Source organism: Oncorhynchus tshawytscha, linkage group LG13, assembly GCF_018296145.1.
Source record: "Oncorhynchus tshawytscha isolate Ot180627B linkage group LG13, Otsh_v2.0, whole genome shotgun sequence".
In the NCBI taxonomy this organism is placed as follows: domain Eukaryota; kingdom Metazoa; phylum Chordata; class Actinopteri; order Salmoniformes; family Salmonidae; genus Oncorhynchus; species Oncorhynchus tshawytscha.
Window position 1 is genome coordinate 63,224,969 of NC_056441.1, and position 25,476 is coordinate 63,250,444.

General features: G+C 41.9%; 1 protein-coding gene across 1 annotated transcript; it reads left to right on the forward strand.

Moving 5' to 3' along the window:
- Positions 1-215: 215 nt before the first annotated feature.
- LOC112234740 (forkhead box protein N1-like) lies at positions 216-24,863 on the forward strand. Its single transcript, XM_024403025.2, is given in 10 exon segments — positions 216-550; positions 14,514-14,673; positions 15,557-15,925; positions 16,206-16,313; positions 17,013-17,143; positions 20,452-20,548; positions 22,452-22,659; positions 22,972-23,045; positions 23,048-23,405; positions 23,521-24,863. Coding segments are annotated over 9 exon segments (1,803 nt in total). The 5' UTR covers positions 216-550; positions 14,514-14,535; the 3' UTR covers positions 23,841-24,863.
- Positions 24,864-25,476: the final 613 nt, after the last annotated feature.

Here is a 25,476-nt window from a genome sequence, read left to right on the forward strand (position 1 = left end):
AAGTACCCACTCTCTCTCAGTGGATAGGGGATGTGATTGAAGTGTATCTGATGCCCCATTCACACAAGTCTTCAAATCAGGTAAAGAAAGAGGGAAGGAGAGAGAGACAGAAGTGGTGACTTCAGCAGTACAGTAACTAGGCCTTTGGAACCTGTTGTGACAGGTTTCCTTCTATGTATCTCATAGCGCTCTGCTGGGCTACCGTGGGTTGGCTGAGGGCCAGACAGAAAGAGAGAAAAAGAGAGAGAGAGTGAAAGAAGAGAGAGAATGAGCATGAGATTAATGCTCTGAAGGCTGGAACCAGCCCTTCAGCTCTTCTTCCCACTACCACACTCTTCTTAGTCAATATATCTTCAACAGTATTCTTCAAAAGAAGAATCGCTCTGTTGGAAAGTGTTCCAGGTGTTTAGGCTAAACCATGTGCATTATGTGAATCTGATCAATTCTTCTTCTTCCCCAGACTGGACTGGAATGATTGATTGTCACCACGAGATTCAAATAAGATACTGTGGCCTACTGGCAGAACAAGATTGTTGTCGAATCACGGAGGGTGAGTTGAGCATCTCTAAATGGTCAAGGATGGGAAAACTTTGGAAACTTTGGAGCAAATATGCCGAACCTATGGCAATACACCTGTCTGTGCTTCTAACCAGCTATTGTTTCTTTATTAAGTGTGACATGCCTGTGAAATGACACTGAAAACTCATGTACGGCATGTTAAGGCCCACAAGGAGAGGACCTTGTCTGGTGGTTGTGTGTTTGCTGGGGTGACAAAACTTTCAAAAGAAAAGCTGTGTCGTTGAACAAAGATGAGTCTTGTCTTCTTACCTGCAACTGATGTTTAGCAGCTGAAAGGGCACCGACTAACGACATTAAGCATGCTTCAGTGGCCTTCTGGCCCCGTGTCAGCCACAATGGACTGAGTAACTACCCCTACTGTATGATCAACTTAGCTACAAAGTCTTCCTACAACTGACTCATGATAAAATGTTTAACAGACTTAAATCATTATTGTCAATCCAAGCATCTGTGACTTTCAAATATATGGATCAGGTGTTATAGAGTCAAATGCTAAAGTATAAATTATTGTAAGCAAATATATATATCATGTCCTGGATAGGATTATATTAGCGTCAGCTACCAGGGTTCACTACTGATAGTGAGATGAAAGCCTGTGACAGTGGCTAAAGTTATAGAGCATAACAAAGTTAGAGGCAAGGTAATCTAGGTCAGGGGGAGGTGCAGAGACAATCAGATAATCTAGAGAAATCGTGAGAGATTAGAATCGTTAGCATGACTGCTGTCAATAAATCTCCCAGTGGGAAAGGTTATAATGACATCTTTACTACCGATGAATGACAGGTTCCATAATGACATAATGACATGGTGCCTGGGACCTAAAGGTTTCTGCAGTTTACAGAGAATATACAAACTTCTTGTTTTGAAACACTTACATAACATTCATCTGGAGCCTGAAATTGTAATTGGCAAATAATGTTATGGATGCTTTTTTGAGCGGTGACAATAAGAAATATTAAAAGATAAGAATACAAACATAAAGCAAATGGCTCAGTAGAATAAACCTTATAGCAAGTGAGTAACATCAAGGAGATTAACATTCAAAAGCTTGTTCAGTTCATGAGGGCAAATTTTGTCATGACAGCCACGGTTTTTATACACAGGACAGGAGTTTACAGGTTTTTGTTCCAGACTTTCACTAACACCTCATTCAACTTATCGTGGTCTAAATTGTAGACGATGAATAGTTGAACATGGTGTTTGCTGGGCAGGAATAAATACTTGCACACGGTGCCGTTAACGGGGACAGAAATCCCCCAAGTCCGTATTTTAGACTGACGGTCATATGTTACAATGAGCTCCCCAAGTCCGTATTTTAGACTGACGGTCATATGTTACAATGAGCTCCCCAAGTCCGTATTTTAGACTGACGGTCATATGTTACAATGAGCTCCCCAAGTCCGTATTTTAGACTGACGGTCATATGTTAGTCCAATGAGCTCCCCAAGTCCATATTTTAGACTGACGGTCATATGTTACAATGAGCTCCCCAAGTCCGTATTTTAGACTGACGGTCATATGTTACAATGAGCTCCCCAAGTCCGTATTTTAGACTGACGGTCATATGTTACAATGAGCTCCCCAAGTCCGTATTTTAGACTGACGGTCATATGTTACAATGAGCTCCCCAAGTCCGTATTTTAGACTGACGGTCATATGTTACAATGAGCTCCCCAAGTCCGTATTTTAGACTGACGGTCATATGACTGACGGTCATATGTTACAATGAGCTCCCCAAGTCCGTATTTTAGACTGACGGTCATATGAGCTCCCCAAGTCCGTATTTTAGACTGACGGTCATATGTTACAATGAGCTCCCCAAGTCCGTATTTTAGACTGACGGTCATATGTTACAATGAGCTCCCCAAGTCCGTATTTTAGACTGACGGTCATATGTTACAATGAACTCCCCAAGTCCATATTTTAGACTAACGGTCATATGTTACAATGAGCTGACAATTATGCATGATAGAGAATAACTTGTGAATCTATTTCTAACATAGTGATGTTGCACAGTGCTGAATAAACTCCTGACTAAACTCCTGGGATATGGTGATTTTCCTGGTGGACGGAGGGTTCTCAAGTTCTTTCCATCTGTCTGGGTGATGGGGAGGGATGTGCTTCAACCTGAGGAGAACAGAGCAGAATCACAAGGCTAAGGAAGGAGAAATTAACCTCACTGTTCAGATTTCAGTCCTGTTTCAAGTTGCTGCGAACCACAACTACCTTTGTTAATGTGCAATGGTTTTGTAAACAGTTTTCATATTCATAGGCTTGATCAAGTTGTCCCTGATTTACTTTCAATTTATAATTTCATTACTCAAAACATTTTCTTCATATGCAATGGTGAAACACGAGGGGAGGGGAAAGTGACAAGAAGAAAGTTAGCTAGCTTGCTAACGGTAGTTAAATAGACACTACATGCATGTACAGTATTGACTGATTATGTAAGAATGCACAACTTGACTGGCTAGAACTGTAAAAGTTTCTCCCGAACAGGGACCATAACAGTCCACCATTAATTCAGATGTTTTTGGAATTCTCGCTGTGTCGCAGGGTGTTATGGGATACCCTCCCCACCAAAGGGAATGAAAAAGTATGCTCCCATGAGTGCTTTGTTTTCCAGAACTCCCAAGTATGCTTATAGAACTTCCAGTAACTTAGTACATACTTGTCTTTGAACAGTCTTATGTTTGGAATCACACTTGAAAAATGACAGTTGCCTTTCGTACTTGCTATACGCTCTAGATAGAACACAAGTATGCATTTTGGAACACTACCAGTGTTTGTTTGACTAAATAGTAAATGTAATGTGAGAACTAACAAGAGCGCTGTGAGTTGTATAACATAACTATCCCATTGTTGACAACAGGCAAGCCAGCACTTTCACATGTAGGCATGAGAGCCTGTACAGAGAGGAGAGGCTATGGGATTATGCCTTTGCCTGGTTGCATGGTCCTATCCAGTGGTTTCCAGGAAAAACTTCCCCAAAATGACTAATTCATGGTAAACAGGTTGGAGGAGCACCCAATCTAAATTCCTCAAAAAAAGCATATACGGTGCATTCAGGAAAGTATTCAGACCCCTTGACTTTTTCCATATTTTGTTACGTTACAGCCTTATTTGCATGTTTTCTTTTCTTCTTATCAATCTACACACAATAACCCATAATGGCAAAGCAAAAACAGGTTTTTAGAAATGTTTGCAAATGTATCCCCCAAAAAACCTGGAAATCACATTTACATGAGTATTCAGACCTTTTACTAAGTACTTTGTTGAAGCACTTTTGGCAGCGATTACAGCCTTGAGTCTTCTTGGGTATGACTCTACAAGCTTAGTACACCTGTATTTGGAGAGTTCATTCCATTCTTCTCTGCATATCCTCTCAAGCTCTGTCAGGTTGGATGGGGAGCGTTGCTGCACAGCTATTTTCAGGTCTCTCCAGAGATGTTCGATCTGGTTCAAATCTGGGCTCTGGCTGGGCAACTCAAGGACATTCAGAGACTTGTATCGAAGCCACTCCTGTATTGTCTTGGCTGTGTGCTTAGGGTCATTGTCCTGTTGGAATATGAACCTTCGCTCCAGTCTGAGGTTCTTGAGAGCTCTGGAGCAGGTTTTCATCAAGGATCTCGCTGTACTTTGCTCCGTTCATCTAGTCTCCCAGTCCCTGATGCTGGAAAACATCCCCACACTATGCTTCACCGTAGGGATGGTGCCAGGTTTCATCCAGTAGTGACGCTTGGCATTCAGGCCAAAAAGTTTAATCTTGGTTTTATAAATTCTGAGAATCGTCTTACTCAATTTCTCATTTCTCAAGAGTTTTTGGTAAACTCCAAGCGGGCTGTCATGTGCCTTTTATTGAGTAGTGGCTTCCCTCTGGCCACTTTATCATAAAAGCCTGATTTGTAGAGTGCTGCAAAGATGGTTGTCCTCCTGGAAGGTTCTCTCATCTCCACAGAGTTCCTCTGTGGAGGTTCTTGGTCATCTCCCTGACCAAGGCCCTTCTACCCCAATTGCTCAGTTTGGCTGGGCGGCCAGCTCTAGGAAGAGTCTTGGTGGTTCTAAACTTCTTCCATTTAAGAATTAAGGATGCCACTGTGTTCTTGGGGACCTTCAATGCTGCAGAATTTTTTGGGTGCCCTTTTCCAAATCTGTTCCTCGACACAATCCTGTCTCAGAGCTTTACGGACAACTCCTTCGACCTCATGGATTGGTTTTTGCTCTGACATGCACTGTCAACTGTGGGACCTTATATAGACAAGTGTGTGCCATTCCAAATCATGTCCAATCAATTGAATTTACCACAGGTGGACTCCAATCAAATTGTAGAAACATCTCAAGGACGATCAATGGAAACAGGATGCACCTGAGCTCGATTTCGAGTCTCATAGCAAAGGATCTGAATACTTACGTAAATAAGGTATTTCTAAAAAACTGTTTTCACTTTGTCGTTATGGGGTATTGTGTGCAGATTGATGAGGATATTTTATTATTTTATCCATTTTAGAATAAGGTTGTAACGAGTGGCGATTTTAGCATGTAAATCTTGATGGGGAAACAAACATTTTTGGGGGGGATGCATGCCAGAAAAGCCACTTCACTACACAATACATCACTAAACAATACATGAATTGCACTATAATGGTGACAAACTATGCTCACAAGCTGTTATGGCCTACATACAGCTGTCACAACAGCAGAGTCCCAACAGCAGTCCCAACATCTTACAACTGTTACACCTGGCTATCAGCAGAGCCTTGTCTGGCAGCGAAACAGTTCATTCAGCCTAATTTCCTGCCTTTAAAAAAACATATCTGATATGGTTGACTTGCTTAATCTTGCTCCTACTTGAGACGCAGACGTCCCAACTAGAGCTCTGGAAATGCAAATGCGCTACGCTAAACGCTAATAGTATTAGTTAAAACGCAAACGTTCATTAAAATACACATGCTTGGTATTGAATTAAAGCTACACTCGTTGTGAATCCAGGCACCAAGTCAGATTTTTAAAATGCTTTTCGGCGAAAGCATGAGAAGCTATTATCTGATAGCATGTAACACCCCAAAAGACCCGTAGGGGATGTAAACAAAATAATTAGCATAGTCGGCGCTACACAAACCGCACAATAAAATATAAAACATTCATTACCTTTGACCATCTTCTTTGTTGGCACTCCTTGATGTCCCATAATCAATACTGGGTCTTTTTTTCGATTAAATCGGTCCATATATAGCCTAGATATCGATCTATGAAGACTGTGTGATAAACGGAAAAAAATAGCGTTTCATAACGTAATGTCATTTTTTAAAAGTTAAAAAGTCGACGATAAACTTTCACAAAACACTTCGAAATACTTTTCTAATGCAACTTTAGGTATTAGTACACGTTAATAAGCGATAAAAATCATCAGGAGGCGATGTAAATTCGATAGGTGGTCGTCTGGAAAAAATGTCCGGAAAAAACTCAGCCAATACATCAAGTTGGAGGTCGGAGGGAATCGGTTCCCTTTGGTCAAATCCGAATCAAATGAGAAGACTCTATACATCCTGTGGAAGCTGTAGGTACTGCAACCTCGGCCTCATTTAATACGGTTCACCTTTAACAATGGGTTGAAGTGGCGCAAGGATATTTTTTTCCACTTTCAGTGATCAGATTTTCCTGCGCTTTTCGATGAAACAGACGTTCTGTTATAGTCACAGCCGTGATTTAACCAGTTTTAGAAACGTTAGAGTGTTTTGTATACACACATACTAATCATATGCATATACTATATTCCTGGCATGAGTAGCAGGACGCCAAAATGTTGCGCGATTTTTAACAGAATGTTCGAAAAAGTAGGGGGTAGGCTTAAGAGGTTGTTTAAACAAATGTGGTTTCTAATGACAATTGAGATGTACCAACTATAGCATAAGGGGATGACAAGCGGATAAGAGCCAATCAGTAAATTCGATTAAAACATTAATGAGCTAGGACGGATGTAGTCAATATAACTATTTGTTCAGCACTTTTGAAATGTAAAGTGGCAGAATTCAGAACATGGGCCATTCTTAGTGTTCTCCTTGTACACCAAGTCAGAACCATAGGATAAATAAAGGGTGCATATAAACCGACAACGACAGCTCTTACAATATTTGATGATTAAATTTTTATAAAAAAGATTATAGGCTACATGAGCACCACCAAGTCAGAACAGTAGGCACAATTAAGAGGGGAAAAATAGACCAAATTATTAGGGTGAGACACATGGGCTACTAAAGGCTTACTACACAACTTACAGTTGAAGTCGGAAGTTTACATACACCTTAGCCAAATACATTTAAACTCAGTTTTCTACAATTCCTGACATTTAATCCTAATAAAAATGCCATGTCTTAGGTCAGTTAGGATCACCACTTTATTTTAAGAATGTGAAATGTCAGAATAATAGTAGAGAGAATGATCTATTTCATCTTGTACTTTTTCATCACACTCCCAGTGGCTCAGAAGTTTACATACACTCAATTAGTATTTGGTAGCATTGCCTTTAACCTTTCTAGTGCAGGAGTTCCGCTAGCGGAACACCTCGACAACATTCCGCTGAAAAGGCAGAAATTCAAAAATATGTAACTTTCACACATTAACAAGTCCAATACAGAAAATGAAAGATAAACATCTTGTTAATCTACCCATCATGTCCGATTTCAAAAATGCTTTACAGCTAAAGCACAGCATATGATTATGTTAGATCACCATCAAGTCGAAAAAACACACAGCCATTTTTCCAGCCAAAGAAAGGAGTCACAGAAAGCAGAAACATAGATGAAATTAATCACTAACCTTTGATGATCTTCATCAGATGACACTCATAGGACATCATGTTACACAATACATGTATGTTTTGTTCCATGTGTGCATATTTATATCCAAAAATCTCAGTTTACATTGGCGCCTTACGTGCAGTAATGTTTTGATTCCAAAACATCCAGTGATTTTGCAGAAATACTAATAATAAACATTGATAAAAGATACTAGTGTTATTCACAGAATACAGAATTAAAGATATACTTCTCCTTAATGCAACCGCTGTGTCAGATTTTTTTAAAACTTTACGGAAAAAGCATAATCTGAGAACGGCGCTCAGAACCCAAAACAGCCAGAGGAATAGCCGCCATTTTGGAATCAACAATGTTACAAACAACACCATAAATATTCACTTAACTTTGATGATCTTCATCAGAACGCACCCCCAGGCATCCCAGTTCGACAATAAATGACTGATTTGTTCCATAAAGTTCCATCATTTATGTCCAAATAGCCACTTGTTGTTAGCGTGTTCAGCCCAGTAATCCATCTTCATGAGGAGCGAGCATTTCATCCTGACAAAAACTCAAAAATGTCCGTTACAGTCCATTAGAAACATGTCAAACGATGTATGGAATCAATTGTTAGGATGTTTTTAACATAAAACATCAATAATGTTCCAACCGGAGAATTCCTTTGTCTTCAGAAAAAGCACTGGAACGCGAGGTAACTCTGTCGGGAGCACGCGTCATGAGATCAAGGCTCTCTGCCAGAACACTGACATGAGGTCTCATGAGCCCCGCCTTTATAGTAGAATCCTCATTCAAGTTTCAAAAGACGTTTGACATCTAGTGGAAGCCCTAGGAAGTGCAACCTCATCCATATCTCAATGTGAACTCGGTAGGCCAAGCTTTGAAAAACTACAAACCTCAGATGTCCCACTTCCTGGTTGGATTTTTCTCAGGTTTTCGCCTGCCATATGAGTTCTGTTATACTCACAGACATCATTCAAACAGTTTTAGAAACTTCAGAGTGTTTTCTATCCAATACTAATAATACTATGCATATATTAGCATCTGGGACAGAGTAGGAGGCAGTTCACTCTGGGCACGCTATTCATCCAAAAGTGAAAATGCTGCCCCCTATCCCAAAAAGGTTCAAATGTTTAACTTAGGTCAAATGTTTTGGGTAGCCTTCCACCAGCTTCCCACAACAAGTTGGGTGAATTTTGGCCCATTCCACCTGACAGAGCTGGTGTAACTGAGTCAGGTTTGTAGGCCTCCTTGCTCGCACACGCTTTTTCAGTTCTACCCACACATTTTCTATAGAATTGAGGTCATGGCTTTGTAATGGCCACTCCAATACCTTGACTTTGCTGTCCTTAAGCCATTTTGCCACAACTTTGGAAGTATGCTTGGGGTCATTGTCCATTTGGAAGACCCATTTGCGACCAAGCTTTAACTTCCTGACTGATATCTTGAGATGTTGCTTCAATATATCTACATAATTTTCCACCCTCATGATGCCATCTATTTTGTGAAGTTCACCAGTCCCTCCTGCAGCAAAGCACCCCCACAACATGATGCTGCCACCCCGTGCTTCACGGTTGGGATGGTGTTCTTCGGCTTGCAAGCCTCCCCCTTTTAGTACAAACATAACGATGGTCATTATGGCCAAACAGTTCTGTCCAGAGGACAATTCTCCAAAAAGTACGATCTTTGTTCCCATGTGCAGCTGCAAACCGTAGTCTGGCTTTTTTATGGAGGTTTTGGAGCAGTGGCTTCTTCCTTCCTGAGCGGCCTTTCAGGTTATGTTGATATAGGACTTGTTTTTACTGTGGATATAGATACTTTTGTACCTGTTTCCTCCAGCATCTTTACAAGGTCCTTTGCTGTTGTTCTGGGATTGATTTGCACTTTTCGCACCAAAGTACGTTCATCTCTAGGAGACAGAACACGTCTCCTTCCTGAGCGATATGACGGCTGCGTGGTCCCATGGTGTTTATACATGCGTACTATTGTTTGTACAGATGAATGTGGTACCTTCAGGCATTTGGATGAACCAGACAAGGATGAACCAGACTTGTGGAGGTCTACAATTATTTTTCTGAGGTCTTGGCTGATTTCTTTTGATTTTCCCATGATGTCAATCAAAGAGGCACTGAGTTTGAAGGTAGGCCTTAAAATACGTCCACAGGTGCACCTCCAATTGACTCAAATGATGTCAATTAGCCTATCAGAACCTTCTAAAGCCATGACATCATTTTCTGGAATTTTCCAAGCTGTTTAAAGGCACAGTCAACTTAGTGTATATAAACTTCTGACACACTGGAATTGTGATACAGTGAATTATAAGTGAAATAATCTGTCTGTGAACAATTGTTGGAAAAATGACTTGTGTCATGCACAAAGTAGATGTCCTAACCGACTTGCCAAAACTATAGTTTGTTAACAAGAAATGTGTGGAGTGGTTGAAAAACAAGTTTTAATGACTCCAAGCTAAGTGTATGTAAACTTCCGACTTCAACTGTAGATAGTGAGTTCTACAGCTTACCACGAGATACTCTACCTCAGGTGAGCAAAACCTCGAGACTTCCTTAGATATCGTACACCTGCTGTTGTTTACAAATAAACATAAACACATGGGCTACTAACAGTTTACTACACAACATACACTTAGTATTACTTTCTTAGCTACAGTATACATATCTCCCTGGCATATTACATCATTTATGCAGCAGCATACAATACATTTTTGGACTCACCTTGTTTTTATTTATTTATTTAATTGAACCTTTATTTAATGAGGCAAGTCAGTTAAGAACAAATTCTTATTCACAATGTCGGCCTACCCCGGCAAAACCCGGATGACGCTGGGCCAATTGTGCACCACCCTATGGGACTCCCAATTATATCCGGATGGGATTCCTTCTGGATTCGAACCAGGTACTGCAGTGACGTCTCAGGAGCCCAGAGTTGTGCTGTGCTCACATGAACAGGAAGGAGGCACGGCAGTCCTTCATGGGCAAAATTTGTCATCAAACTTTGTCATCAAAGTTTTGCATTCTTTGGGTTTATGGCGCTTTCAAGACAACCTGGGAACTCAACAAAAGAAACAAGGTTGAACATGATGACGTCAGTGATCTTCAGGTCGTAACTCTAGAAAGAGGCCCAAGTTCCTGACTTACAATTCCGATTAGGATGACCATTCAAAAAGTTATTATTTTCTTCTGGCTGCCCTACCATCACAGAAAGCACTGAGCTGAAACACCTGCATGTTGGAGTTGCCTCTTCACGGTTGACGTTGAGACTGGGGTTTTGCAGGTACTATTTAATGAAGCTGCCAGTTGAGGACTTGTGATGCATCTGTTTCTCAAACTAGACACTCTAATGTACTTGTCCTCTTGCTCAGTTGTGCCTCCCACTCCTCTATCTATTCTGGTTAGGGCCAGTTTGCGCTGTTCTGTGAAGGGAGTAGTACACAGCATTGTACGAGATCTTCAGTTTCTTGGCAATTTCTCGCATGGTATAGCCTTCATTTCTCAGAACAAGAGTAGACTGACGTGTTTCAGAAGAAAGTCCTTTGTTTCATTTTGAGCCTGTAATCGAACCCACATATGCTGATGCTCCAGATACTCAACTAGTCTAAAGAAGGCCAGTTTTATTTATTCTTTAATCAGGACAACAGTTTTCAGCTGTGCTAACATAATTGCAAAAGGGTTTTCTAATTATCAATTAGCCTTTTAAAATGATAAACTTGGATTAGCTAACACAATGTGCCATTGGAACACAGGAGTGATGGTTGCTAATAATGGGCCTATGTGCCTATGTAGATATTCCATAAAAAAACAGCCATTTCCAGCTACAATAGTCATTTACAACATTAACAATGTCTACACTGCATTTCTGATTCATTTTGATGTTATTTTACTGGACAAAAAAAATGCTTTTCTTTAAAAAACAAGGACATTTCTAAGTGACTCCAAACCATTGAACGGTAGTGTATGTATTTTTTTGCTGAAAATGTGGGCTCTGTCCCACCTGCCCTGAATGACGGGTCGTCACTGGTTGTAATGTAAAAATAAAAAGGGAAGGGGTCTGAATACTTTCCGAAAGCACTTTAGTTAAGGGGCAGGAAACAGTAGCCACAAAATTTGCAGGCTTTTGTTCCAGCCCAGCTCCAACACACCTGATTCAACACATCAACTAATCATGATCTTCAATTTAGACTTGTGTTAGTTGAAACAGGCGTGTTAGTGCTGAGTCAGAAGTTGCCCACCCCTGTGTTACTGTCTGTGACATGACATGTAGGAGCATAGGGATACTGCACAGACGCTTATAACGTCTGTGATGGATGACTTGGAATGTCAACAGGTCACAAAACTGTAAAGTGAATGAGAGTTAAGTCCCCCAGTATTCGTTCTTTGAGATTATATTAGTTTTCTCCCCTCATCTCACTGCTGGTACTCTGAGATTCAGTTATAACAACACAACTCAGGAACCAACAGAGCAAAGGAGATGAAAATGAGTACTTCCTAATTACATGATGGATGAAAGTGAAAAAGTAGGCTTTCTTGGTCGATTAGAACTGCCAGTCAAGGTGAGGGTTAGTTATGGCAACATTTCAGGACTGGGACAGCTGAAACATGCTCAGAAACAAACACACGTGGGTTCAAATACTATTTGAAATCTTTAAAATACTTTGTGTGTTTGCTCTAGCTTGCCCCGAGTGCTAGATGGGTGGGCTTTACAATTTTGGGACTATTCTATTGGTCCATTAAGCAAGGCATACTCAATCAAGCACAGATAAAGTATTCATAATGATTTCAAATACCATTTGAACCCAGGTCTGTCAGAAACCAGCACACCGTTCAGCTTTAGAAGAACGTTAAAAAGGAATTGGACACTTAAAGGAAAACCAGCACCACTAAACATTGGTGTATCAAATTATTCACATATTTATTTTTGTCTTTAAATCAGATGGGAACCATTCATTCATACATCTTGGCTCCTAAATTGTGGGAATATCCCCAGGACAAACTGTGGACATTTTGATACCTGATTGTTAATGGGTCGTTTTTCTAGAGTCATGATAACATGGCAGACTGGTGCCATTTCTTTTCCCACATCAACTCACAGACAATGGCAGCGTTTGTTCATCTGAATGGCACATACTGTACATTTGTCAGTATTAGCTTCTGGTTGTGGAGACCATTATCAGTACACAGTTCCTAGAGTCAAATAATTTAGACATTAAGGTTAATTGTGAAGATGTATTGCAGTATATTGGTTAGTTCCCAGAGTCTAACGAAGGACGCTGCTGTTACATAGCAAGTGCACTTCACCTATGTCATAAAGGTCCAGCCCTTTTGTCAGAGGTCACAGTACGCTTACAAACAGGGATGTCACACTGTAGTCCTCAACCATCCACAGATCCCGCTCCACCTTAAATCCAGTTAACCATCTTTGGCCAAAGAAATGGCAGCACAGTGATTATTTTTCTTGATCAGTCATTCTTCCTCGTCAGTGCTCCAAACGGCCAATCAGAGGTTTGAGTCAAACAGGTCAAAAGTCAAAGGAGCTGTTGCTGCAACAGAACAAAGGCTGTCTCAACTCTGACATTTCACTTCCTTTTTACTCCTGTATGAAAACTTCCACAATCTCTCTCTCTCGCTCTCTCGCTCTCTCGCTCTCTCTCTCTCCCTGTCTCTCTCCCTCTGTCTCTCTCTCTCTCTCTCGCTCTCTACATCTCTGAAACGAGTCGCCATCAATAATGGTAACACAACAAAAGAGTCTTGATTTCACCCTTCAACCCACCTCAGCAATAGCTGGTTTTGAGTGACCTAATCTTCATAGTTTGTTGCCCTTTTTAATGAGCTTTGAGGAGTGTGTGTGTGTGCGCATGCGTGCGTGCGAATATGTGTGTGTATGAGGTTACCCTTCCTGGAACCTCTGCCATGTGCCTCACAGCTCTTCTGATAACAGTACTGTAAACTGATGAAGATGGAAGGGCACCTTGCCTCCTTCCATAGAGTCCTAGACTAAATGTTTCTCCATTTAAAGTGATTCTTAGTCCAAGATTTGACTTGATCTGTGTCCGGGTAACTGTTCCATCGAACCTAAAGTACCCAAACCTGAACACTGAAAGATCACGTACTGTATCGCTCCTAGTCTTGTACAATGATAACTCAGTGATGCCCAGAAGACCACTGAGACGTTACACTGGGGTTAAGTGCTGTAGCCTTCCTGAAAGGTACACTCATACTATGAATGACCCAGACTGAAGGATACAATAAGAATATAATGTAACGCATGGATGGCACTGGCAAGCATCAACCACAAAGAGATGAATCATACAAGCCACTGTGCATACAGTACATGTCATGGACCTGCGAAAGCTAGTCATGACACATTTCCAATTCCAAATCACATAGAGAAAAAACACAGGGAATGGGATTGTGACTCATAACACACATGTTGAGCTACACTGAGTGTACAAAACATAGACTGACTACATAGACTGACCAGGTAAATCCAGGTGAAAGCTATGATCCTTTTATCAGTGTCGATGAATGGGGGGGAGACAGGTTAAAGAAGGATTTTTAAGCCTTGAGACAATTCAGATATGGATTGTGTACATGTGCCATTCAGAGGGTGAATGTACAAGAAAAAATATTTAAGTGTCTTTGAATGGGGTGTGGTCGTAGGTGTCAGGCTCAGTTTGAGTGTGTCAAGAATTGCAATGCTGCTGGGTGTTTCATGCTCAACAGTTTCCTGTGTGTATCAAGAATGGTACACCACCCAAAGAACACCTTGTAGAGTCCATGCCCTGATAAATTGAGGCTGTTCTGAGGGCAAACTCAATATTAGGAAGGTGTTCCTAAGGTTTTGTACAATCGGTGTATATCACACCCCAAACTCAAACATGTTTGAGGGGCGGCAGCTAGCCTTGTGGTTAGAGTGTTGGACTAGTAATCGAAAGGTTGCAAGATTGAATCCCTGAGCTGACAAGGTAAAAATCTGTCATTTTGCCCCTGAACAAGGCAGTTAACCCACTGTTCCTAGGCTGTCATTGAAAATAAGAATTTGTTCTTAACTGACTTGCCTAGTAAAATAAATAAATAAATAAAATGTATATTTTCTTCCCGGGTGCAGATTTCTTTCTAGGCACACCATCATGTCTACAGACTCTCCCAGCTCCACATTTACCCCCAGTGCCAACAGGTTCCTGACAATGACACCAGCCCCTCAGACCTCCTCCCTACGCACCTCTGATCCTCCAGGGTCCTCCTTCCAGCAGATGGCGCACTCACTGGTACCAGAATCCACTGAAAACTGTTTATTTTAAAGACGCACCCATTTTCACCCAGAAACAATCCAGATGTTAACCATAGGCATGGAAACACTCCATTTTGATCTCGCCCAAAGCCATGCATGCTTTACCCATCTAATCTCCTTTCCTGCACCTGCATTAGGCTACTGTTCCTCCAGTGGTAATTCCAGAGTCTACACTGTGATCTTAGTGCATTAGCCCTTAGCTGTTTGACTAACCAAACCTCAGTTCAAGTAGTATTTGTTATCTTTCAAATACTTTGAGCATTTGCTTCAGCCTGCTTGGAGTGGTAGATGGACAGGTTTTGAAAAATGTACCTTTTTTTTTGGTTCCATTGGTTCCTTTTAATTTGTTATTTTCATTGGTTCCAGTGTGCCGGATAAAGTATTTGAATGAAAATGAATACTGTTTGAACCCAGGTCTGCTTGCAACAGAGAGATTGTTTATGAGTGAATCTAAAAGGATGTAAACTATCTACCTATCGCACACACAGGACCTTTTCAAGGACAAGATGCCCTGGAGGAAATGTGTTAAGTTTTATCCTGACATTAATCACATTCCTCTTCTTTTGGACTAATTAATTACCCATCCTTGGGGCAGTAATGTCTATCTAGAGATCAAAATACGACCACACCCCCCTTGAAACAGGCAGGATGTGTTTAAACAGAAATAATATCTGCATCCCAAATAGCACCCTATTCCCTACATAGGATGCCACTTGGGACACAGACAATGCCAGGGGATAAAAGGTAGGTGATTGTTGGCTATTTCCACTTGCATTGTTTTATGATTGCAGATGCTAGCCAGGAGATTCTGGACGTTGCTAAATAACCAGCTTAGAAATTGTATATTCATCTCCCCTCAGTGTGAGGAGAGCAGTTCTGTGTCATTTACCACTGCTCAGCGTGAGAGAGAGAGTGCCACCTACAGACAGAGAAATGCCGTTGCAGAGAGCTGCAGGAGACACAGCGTTGATGGAGCCATGGTGGGACAGAGTCAAAGGTCAAACTTAGGGTCAGGAACGGCTGACCGCTTCCACCCCTACCGACATCAGTTCAGCGATGATGGGGTTGGCACCGGTTGCCTGGCCCCTGGTGCCCCTGGGTCTCGTACCTTCGTCTGTCTCAGAGAGGTAGAGGCTCTAGATAGCTTCGCTGCCACACGCACATCTACCAGTGAGGAACAGACATCCTGGGATCCATACAACGGGAGTTTCCAGGCTTCCAGACTGATGGTATGATACAGTGATACTCATACTCTAAATGGCTATTCATTCTTAGTACACGCCACCAGCTGAACTGTAGTACCATACCCAGGTGTACATGGCCATTGGGGACAGCCCCACATGCGCAAGTAGTTCCCCATAGACAGATCTCTCATACACACCTACAGCTCCTATCCACACACCCACTCACCCACACATCACGTTGATACTAGTGCTGCCAATGAGTTTTCTCAGATTTCATCACTTGAATCATGCTATTATCTTCATTCATTCCCTTCATTCAACACAGCAGGGCTCCCAGCGCTCTTACACAGAACCACAGGATGCACCTGAGGAACCTTCCTGCTTCCTGTCCCAAGGCCACGCCTCCTACAGCCCCCTAGCCCCGCTACCGCAGGTGAGTGGGCAGGACCAAAGTACAGGGGGAGGTGATAACTTAAGGGGGAGTTTCTTAGAGGAGCTTATCTCAATGGGGTGATTTTGGAATTGCACAGAAAATAAGGTCAGTGGTAAACACAGGCTTAGGAGATCTTATAGTATATGTTTTGTTTTATGAGATAATCTTCATCTGCTGACGTAAACATTTTTGAATTTTTAAGCATTTATGTAATTGAAACAAGCACACAAAGCACTTAATAAGGCTTCATAATTCATAAATGTCATGTTTACTGATTAGTATTCTCTCAAAGAACAACACTCATTTCTGTTTTTTAGGACTACAAACTGGCGACCTCATTTTGTTTGGGTGGAATTTTGGCTGTGTATAGGTTGATTGACATAGAAACCACCCACGGTACTGCATATCTTTCCTATTAGGTGTGTATTCTACTGCATATCTTTCCAAGGATTAGTGCCACTCTGCCAAATACCTTGTCAAACACCTTGCCAAGGAAAATATCACTTTGCCAACAGGGCTTGATTATATCATACCGTGAACTTGTTTACAGTTGTCGGCTTTGCAGCACACAGCTGTGCGGTTTGGAAAAACCTCACTGTGTACACACTCTGTTGCTAAAGTAATACAAGTTCTGCTGTAACAATGTGTGTGTATGTATGTATGCGCATGTGTACGTGTGTGTGTGTGTGTTCTCTCCAGTTCTCACCAGGTATGTATTCTACCAGTGGACAATCCAAAAGTTCTCAGTACTCTCTCCAGTGCCTCTCCACTCCAACCCATCAGGACAGTAGCATGCAGTCCCTCTTCCCCAAGCCCATCTACTCATACAGGTGAACACTGTCGTGACGTGACTATCATTCATCTAATGACTGTTATTTATTTTGTCAACTAACTATGTTTAATTGTTACTCAATTGTTACTCAATTAAATGAATCATGTAACAATTAATTCATTAGGAATTTGGGGCACCATGGAAAAAGTTGTTTAATGACTTACCACTTCCCAAATTAAACTCTAAAGATATGTTCTGCCTGTGGCTGTGGAATCCTGACCTGTTCACCGGATGTGCTACCTGTCCCAGACCTATTATTTGACCATGTTGGTCATTTATGAACATTTGAACATATTGGCCATGTTCTGTTAGAATCTCCACCTGGCACAGCCAGAAGAGGACTGGCCACCCCTCATAGCCTGGTTCCTCTCTAGGTTTCTTCCTAGGTTTTGGCCTTTCTAGGGAGTATTTCCTAGCCAATGTGCTTCTACACCTGCATTGCTTGCTGTTTGGGGTTTTAGGCTGGGTTTCTGTACAGCACTTTGAGATATCAGCTGATGTACGAAGGGCTATATAAATACATTTGATTTGATTTGATATGTAGATATCTCTTACATCAATAACAGTCAATTATGAATTATTACCTCATCAGTCTCAGTCTGAACGTCACATAATCCTTGGATCCGCAAGAACCCTAGTCCTTCTGAATATTCAGTACTACACAAATTGATTTAATCATTTATTTACTAACTAACAAAATAATAACACAGAGTACACATACACACGTACATGAGATAAAAGTCCCTAGTGGACTGACAAGATATGACGGCTTGTTACACATATGGAGAGGGAGGGGTAGGTAAAGAGAGGGAGAGACAAAGAGTCAACTTATCCTTGTTACATTTGGAACCTACACTCAAAGGAATAGTAATACTTTGCACATGAACCACCGCTCATTCGGATAAGAAGTACAATATATACATTTACGCATAGCTGTCCATGATCGTCGTCGATCTCTGTTGAACTCGATGACTCCTATGGTGAAGTTGTCGATGGATGTAAAGTTCTGGTTTGTCCACCAGAGGTCACAATGTCCACCAGAGGTCACAATGTCTTTTGTAGAGGTTGTGGAGAGGTTGTTGGAATAGATACTTCAGATGTGCCAATGGTTGTCTGAGAGGAACCTATTCCTTCCCCTCGTGTCTTTGATCAAATGTCCTAGACTACTTTACATGCCGGCTGCAGACTGGTAAATGCTACGGTCTAGTGAGTTTCTTCTTCTTGTGTAGAGATTGAGAGATTGAGAGTTTCAGAGTTTCACCATTTCAAATGTATGGACTACCGTCTCACATTTTCTGGTCTGTAGAGTTGAAACCATTTGTCACGTTTAGCTCACGCTGTACGTTGGCTGGTCTCGTAATGGTCTCAAGGCTGATTATTCAGGTTCAGGCTCCCAACCACTTTACACACCAGCAGCAACCCGGCATGTTTTGGTCTAATGTAAATTTAGTTTCCAAGGCTTTTATCCTTGGGTAAAAAGGGGGCATTCCATCACGCCGACACAATGTCTGTGCTCACTTGGGCGTGTGGTTACTGACTGGGCACAAGTTTATATGAAAAACAATTAGCTAATTTAGAAGGCTAAAATTACATCACTATCTTCACAAAACTGTTCTCAAATTTAATCATTTATTTTACACATTTAGATGTAAACTTAACACATAGAATGCATACACTGTCAGAGTTACAGTTACTATACCATCCTTTTTTATTTTATTTATATTTAACTAGGCAAGTCAGTTAAGAACAAATTCTTATTTTCAATGACAGCCTAGGGGTTAACTGCCTGTTCAGGGGCAGAACAACAGATTTTGTACCTTGTCAGCTCGGGGGTTTGAACTTGCAACCTTCCGGTTACTAGTCCAACACTCTAACCACTAGGCTACCCTGCCGCCCCTCAATGACATCACAAAATAATAAACAATATGACATGATTATTCTTAGATCCCACTGATCATTCTTAACATTCCTATCTTATAAATATTGTTCCCAAATTCACTTTCTGTACAAAAAGGTTTTGGCGGCAAAAGTCTCTCTCTACACAAAGCACATTCCAACCTTGCTACTAGAGAGCCATAAGGAGAGTTCTCTCTCCCTTAATTTATGACAGGGTGTGAAGGTGTCAGAACCATCCCAGACCGTCAGCCATTTGCCAAGCTGATCTGGCACCTTTGATCCTCACCCAGGAAAGAGTCATGACAGCACCCTACTTCGATACTCCATACATGTGCATAATCACAATATTTTACCAACCTGTAAAATCAGGTTTTGGACTTTGGTGCAACATTAATTATATACTAAAGACCTTCAATCAATACCTTATTTAATCAAACCCATTTCTCACTCTTCATCACTCTTCTTTCTCTGCATGTTTGAAATAATGTTTACAAGGTGAAACAAAAAGAAGTTGAGCTGTAAGCATGTCAGTTCTTTAATAACCCCTAAAACCAGTTTACCAGTTTGGATTGAAAGTGAACCCAAGTATTCAGTGTTCAGCTATGGTTTCAGTTAGTTTCTGTACATTTTGTACTCTGGTCCTCTGAGGACCAGATGGTATATATTTCAATAATGATTGAACCTAAACTCCTTTCAAGTATCAATGTTACATAACACAAATAATCACAGTTATCCCTCAGGCTTGCAGGTGTGAGGTGGATGGGGTGTGTGTGTGTGTGTGAGGTGGCCCATGCCCTAGATCTTCGCTGGTTCTGCATACACAGCACGGCCTCTTATTCAAACCCACAACGGAAAACTATTTGTGCTTTTATTTACGATAATGTCAATTCTACTGTATCTACTATACTTATTTTCAGACTTTTTCCTCAAAGACTGAATTAGTATAATAATAACAACATGAATGTCCTTGTTTCCTTTTAGTGTTTTGTGGATGTCATCATGGATCCTTATCATGAATGTACACTCATAGAAAATAATATGCTATCAAGAACCTTAAAGGGCTGTCCCCATAGGAGAAACCTTAGAATAACCCTTTTTGGTTCCAGGTAGAGCCCTTTTGGGTTCCATGTGGAACCGTCTGTAGAAAGGGTTCTACATGGAATCAAAAAGGGCTCTACCTGGAATCAAAATGTTTTTTACCTGGAAACAAAAAGGGCTATTCAAAGGGTTCTCCTATGCCTATGGGGACAGTCGATGAACCCTTTTTTCTGAGAGTGTAGTGTATATGAAATGGAGAAACAACACTGATGTTAAATAATATCATGTAATATACGTAATAATAAATATAATAATAATATTGACTACATCTGATTGACTACACTGACTACAATGTTTGTCTTCTATCCATAGCATCCTGATCTTCATGGCTCTGAGGAACAGTAAAACAGGGAGTCTCCCGGTTAGTGAGATCTACAGGTTCATGACTGAACACTTCCCCTACTTCAAGGTACAGCAGGAGGACATTATGGCTTCTCACTGACCCAACAGTCATCTCTGTTTCATTATTCTCATCCTATGTATTTTATCTGTGCAATGTCACAGGCAGAGTTTCTCATGCACTGAGAAATTGTATGAACTTTGCATCACCTAACTTACCAAAACAGACACATAAGTGTGTTATGCATTGTAAAGTAAATACCTTGTAGTATTTACATGTGGTTTAAAAGACTCAATCACTGAGAGATCAACGCCTGCTGATCTTCAATCCTCTCTTATCTTCTTATCTGGCGATAAGCCCTTTATAGAAGGACACGGAGAGGGAGAGAGAGAGAGAGAAAGAGAGAGAGAGAGAGAGAGAGAGAGAAAGAGAGAGTGATATCAAGAGAGAGAGAGGGAAAGAGAGAGAGAGAGAGAGAGAAAGAGAGAGTGATATCAATAGAGAGAGAGAAACCACATATTTTCTTTAGACCATAGGAAGGATTGGCTCTACCACCTAGCAGTCTCCAGATCTCCTGGCAAGCCTCGGGGAGATGGATGATGAATGATACTGTAATAGTGTATTTAGATTCAACAGTGTGCCAAAGCAGAAGCAGCCGTAGGCTAGCCTCTTCCCCAGCCGTTTGTTAGGCATCATCGACCCCTACCTATTCCATATAGAATACAGGCGTGGCCTATAGGACCTAGTCAAAAGTAGTGCACTTGGTAACAGGGTGCCATTTGGGACACAACCAGTGTTTAACGAGGCTAACCGTGGGCCACCCCGGCTGATTCCCATTAGGGCTTGATCAGTGTCTTCCCATCCATCCCAGTGGTTATAGACCCATGAAATGGTTGGCTGTTTGTTGGCTGGCTGTTTGTAGGAGGAGGTGGAGGAAGGTGCAACGTGGCATTGCAACAGCTTTGGCTCCTCTCCAGCCAAACATACAGTAAGACCTTTGACTGAGAGACTACCTCAGGGGGTGTGTGCACATGTGTGTTTTCAACGTGGCACTCACACTGCTTTAGTTCCTCTTGACTTTTGAGTTGATTTTGAATGACTTAATTGGTTAGGGTTTTGGCAGTTGAAACAATAACTCAGTGTTCCGCCCTCCCCTGTTTGAGGGAAAAAGCTGAGGGATGGGGCAGGACAGAGCTATGGATGTAAGGTGTATGTTGTTTGTTTACTCTTTAATGTTCACAAACAGTGGAGTAAAACAAGCATATATTTTGAGTTCTGAACTAACTTATAAGTTGTATTCTTCAAGGATCAGTGGGTAACACAAGAGGTTGGTGGCATCTTAATTGGGGAGGACGGGCTCGTGGTCATTTGTGCCGTTCCAGCCATTATTATGAGCTGTCCTCCCCATAGAAGCCTCCACTGATGGGTAAATATCAATCATTGAAAAGTCCAAAAACGGATACGTCAATCGCAGATAGTGTCACGACTTCCACCGAAGTCATTTCCTCTCCTTGTTCGGGCGGCGTTCAGCGGTCGGCGTCACTGGTCTTCTAACCATCGTAGATCCACTTTTTTCCCCTACACATCTGGTTTCCATTTCCCTCATTATTTGTTGTGTATTTAACCCTCTGTTCCCCCCATGTCTTTGTGTGGAATGTGCGTTGGGTTTTTCTACCCATATTCTGTTGTATTTTTATGCTGTTGGTTTTTGGATTAAACTGCTCCGGCTATTACCTAGTTCTGCTCTCCTGCATCTGACTTCCCTGCCACCAGTTATGCACCCCTTTACAGATAACCCCTTTTAAGGAATAAATAAATGTTAAATATACTTCAAATCAATACCTTGGTTATTTACATACAAACTGTACAATAGTATATCGAAATTGAACAATTTAAGAGAAAAAAAGTATCCCATGGAAAATGTAAAAATACACTGTTACTGTGAGTTTTTCCTCTCCTTTCTGTCTCTCAGACGGCTCCAGATGGATGGAAGAACTCGGTCCGCCACAACCTGTCTCTGAATAAGTGCTTTGAGAAGGTGGAGAATAAGATTGGCAACTCTTCCCGTAAGGGCTGCCTGTGGGCCCTCAACCCAGCCAAGATAGAGAAGATGCAGGAGGAGCTACACAAGTGGCGCCGCAAAGACCCCCTCACTGTCCGCAAGAGCATGGCCAGGCCAGGTAGGTGGTCTATACATCACAGACCAGGATTCCCCTTAGACCTGGGCTATGTTTTATTTGCGCTTCCTCAAAGTTCGGATGCCAGTATTTTAGGTGGAGGGTAAGCTTGGCAATTCTCAGGTCCGTCATGGCATAAATTACACCATAGAATAAGATGTGGCTACATACAGGGTATGTTACCTTTGAGACTCTGAGCAACTCCAGCGTTCTGGGGATTCTATCTACTCAGACTTTTTGGCAGCTGTTACAGGAGATAAGTGCAAGGTCATCTCAATTTAACCACAGTCTCTCTCTCTTTCTCTGTTTTCTCAGAGGACCTGGATCGCCTGTTGGGGGAAAGACCAGAGAAGCTGAAATCTTTACCTTCTTACCACAACCAGATCCCTACCCCTTCCTCCTTCACATCCCATCCTCCAGAGCCCTGTCATCCTCTTCGACGTCCCCTCTACCCCACGTCCCCCCTCCCTCCCTGACAGTCCAACAGCACCCCCGTTACCTGCCCCCCACCACCCCCCAACCCTTCTCCTTCTACTCCCCCTGCAGACAGCAGCCTCTATCGGGAATCCCCCCCAATGTGGGTACCCTGGGTTCCCCTCTGGCGGGGCAGACACCCGCCACCTGTAGCGCCACCATACAGGCAGAGTATGATGTTGGGCCCAGGAGCATACAAGAGCTACAGCTAGATGAAGATGCTAGTAATGATATCGACACGCTCAACCCCAGCTTGACTGACCTGCAGCTCCATGGTAAGGATGAAAGAGAGAGAGAGAGTGAGAGGCCAAGACAGAGAGAACCATATTCAGGAATGATTTTTTATACAATCTACAACAAGATTCACAACCCTGTTCACTCTCCTCTCAGGTTACTTGTGGGACGAGCTGAGAGAGGACAGCCTGGCTCCTGATTCGCTGGTGCTAATCAGTCCCTCCCTGTCCCCCTCCTCTTCCCAGCCAACACACCTCCTCCTGGGGTCCAGTCTGAGGAGCACCGGTCCTGTCAACCAGACATCAGAGTGGATCTCCGACGGGCTGGGGAAGGAAGATGAGGAGGAGATGGGAGGAGGATGTGGAGGTCCATCAGACCTCCATATTAATGGACAGTACCACACAGCCTACCCAGGTGTGGAGAGCTTGGCTAGTTACCTCACTTCTATGGGGAACACCCCCATACCTTTGCTTTGAAGCCCAGGAATAGGGCTCCCTTCGTGGAATAGCTCACAAAGACCTTCCCCCTGGACCTCAAGACTGTGGTTGTGAAGGTCAAGACTTATCACAAAGGGCTCAGTTTGAAGGTGAATGTAGCAATGATCACAATCAAATGTCATATTTTGCTTTGCTTTAAACATGCAGAGCACGTTGACTCAATTTGTCGACAATGAGTCTGAAGAGAATGGGGGAGCCTGGGTTCAGATTTTATCATAACCGTGTTAACAATATGTTTTTATTCATAACAATGACTTTGGCTGGGTCAAAGTCAAGACTTGACGAATGAGAATGAATGTATCCAAAAGCTCATGACACACCTGACTGTTCAGTGTTTAGGAGTAGAGTGCAGCATGATCTAACTCCACACTAGATGGCAACAGAGAGCTGTAGTTACTGGGAACTTTAAAGTTGTAGACAGAAATACAGCACTGATGACATTTTTTCCGTATTCTACACTACAGAGAATCATATTCATGTTCTACACAATACATTTCTATGTTGAGCATTCTGTGAAGTCCCATTCTCCTGAATAAGCCCCCTGGTGTGATATGTTCCCACTATTGCAATTAGCATTTTATACAGCTTATGGTGACAGGAGATGATTCAAGCCAGTTGTTTTTTAGCTCAAAGCTAATGAATACAATTACAAAATGTGTCTCAGCATAATTTCTTATACGATACAGGGAACATACTCCCTGTTTACTCAATTCATTTTGCTTTCTAGAAATAGTTTTCAAAGCTTTATAGCTAAATTACCATTGAGGATGGAAGTCTATCAAGGCAGAGCCAGACGACTGTTCTCAGGCCTTTATCTGGTTCCTGCAGGCACTATCTCATAATAAAAATGACATCACCTTAGCAGACACATTTTTCGAGAGTGTATTTTAGTCAAAGCATGTGTGAAAAGACCCTTTTTCTTGGATGACTTGACTGAGTATATAGTAAACTGTTTTTGATTTATAGCGCTTGAATTCATTCATTAAATTATATTCTAGTCTAGACAATTGTTCTGTGTCTATCTATGCAATTCCTTTCTTCTAATTTCTGTCACAGATCTATCCAGTCATTGTAAAACAACATTTGTTATACAGTGCATTCGGAAAGTATTCAGACCCCTTGACGTTTTCCACATTTTGTTACGTTACAGCCTTATTCTAAATGCATTAAATAAAACATTTTCCTCATCAATCTACACACAATATCCCATAATGATAAAGCGAAAACAGTTTATATTTTGTTTATTAAAAACAGAAATACCTCACGTCTGAAGGAAACCTGGTACCATCCCTACAGTGAAGCATGGTGGTGGCAGCATCATGCTGTGGGGACGTTTTTTTAGCGGCAGGGACTGAGAGACTAGTCAGGATCAAGGGAAAGATGAACGGAGCAAAGTACAGAGATCCTTGAAGAAAACCTGCTCCAGAGCGCTCAGGACCTCAGACTGGGGTGAAGGTTCGCCTTCTAACAGGACAACAACCCTAAGCACACAGCCAAGACAACTCAGGAGTGGCTTCGGGACAAGTCTCTGAATGTCCTTGAGTGGCCTAGCCAGAGCCCGGACTTGAACGTGTTGGAGAGACCTGAAAATAGCTGTGCAGCGACGCTCCCCATC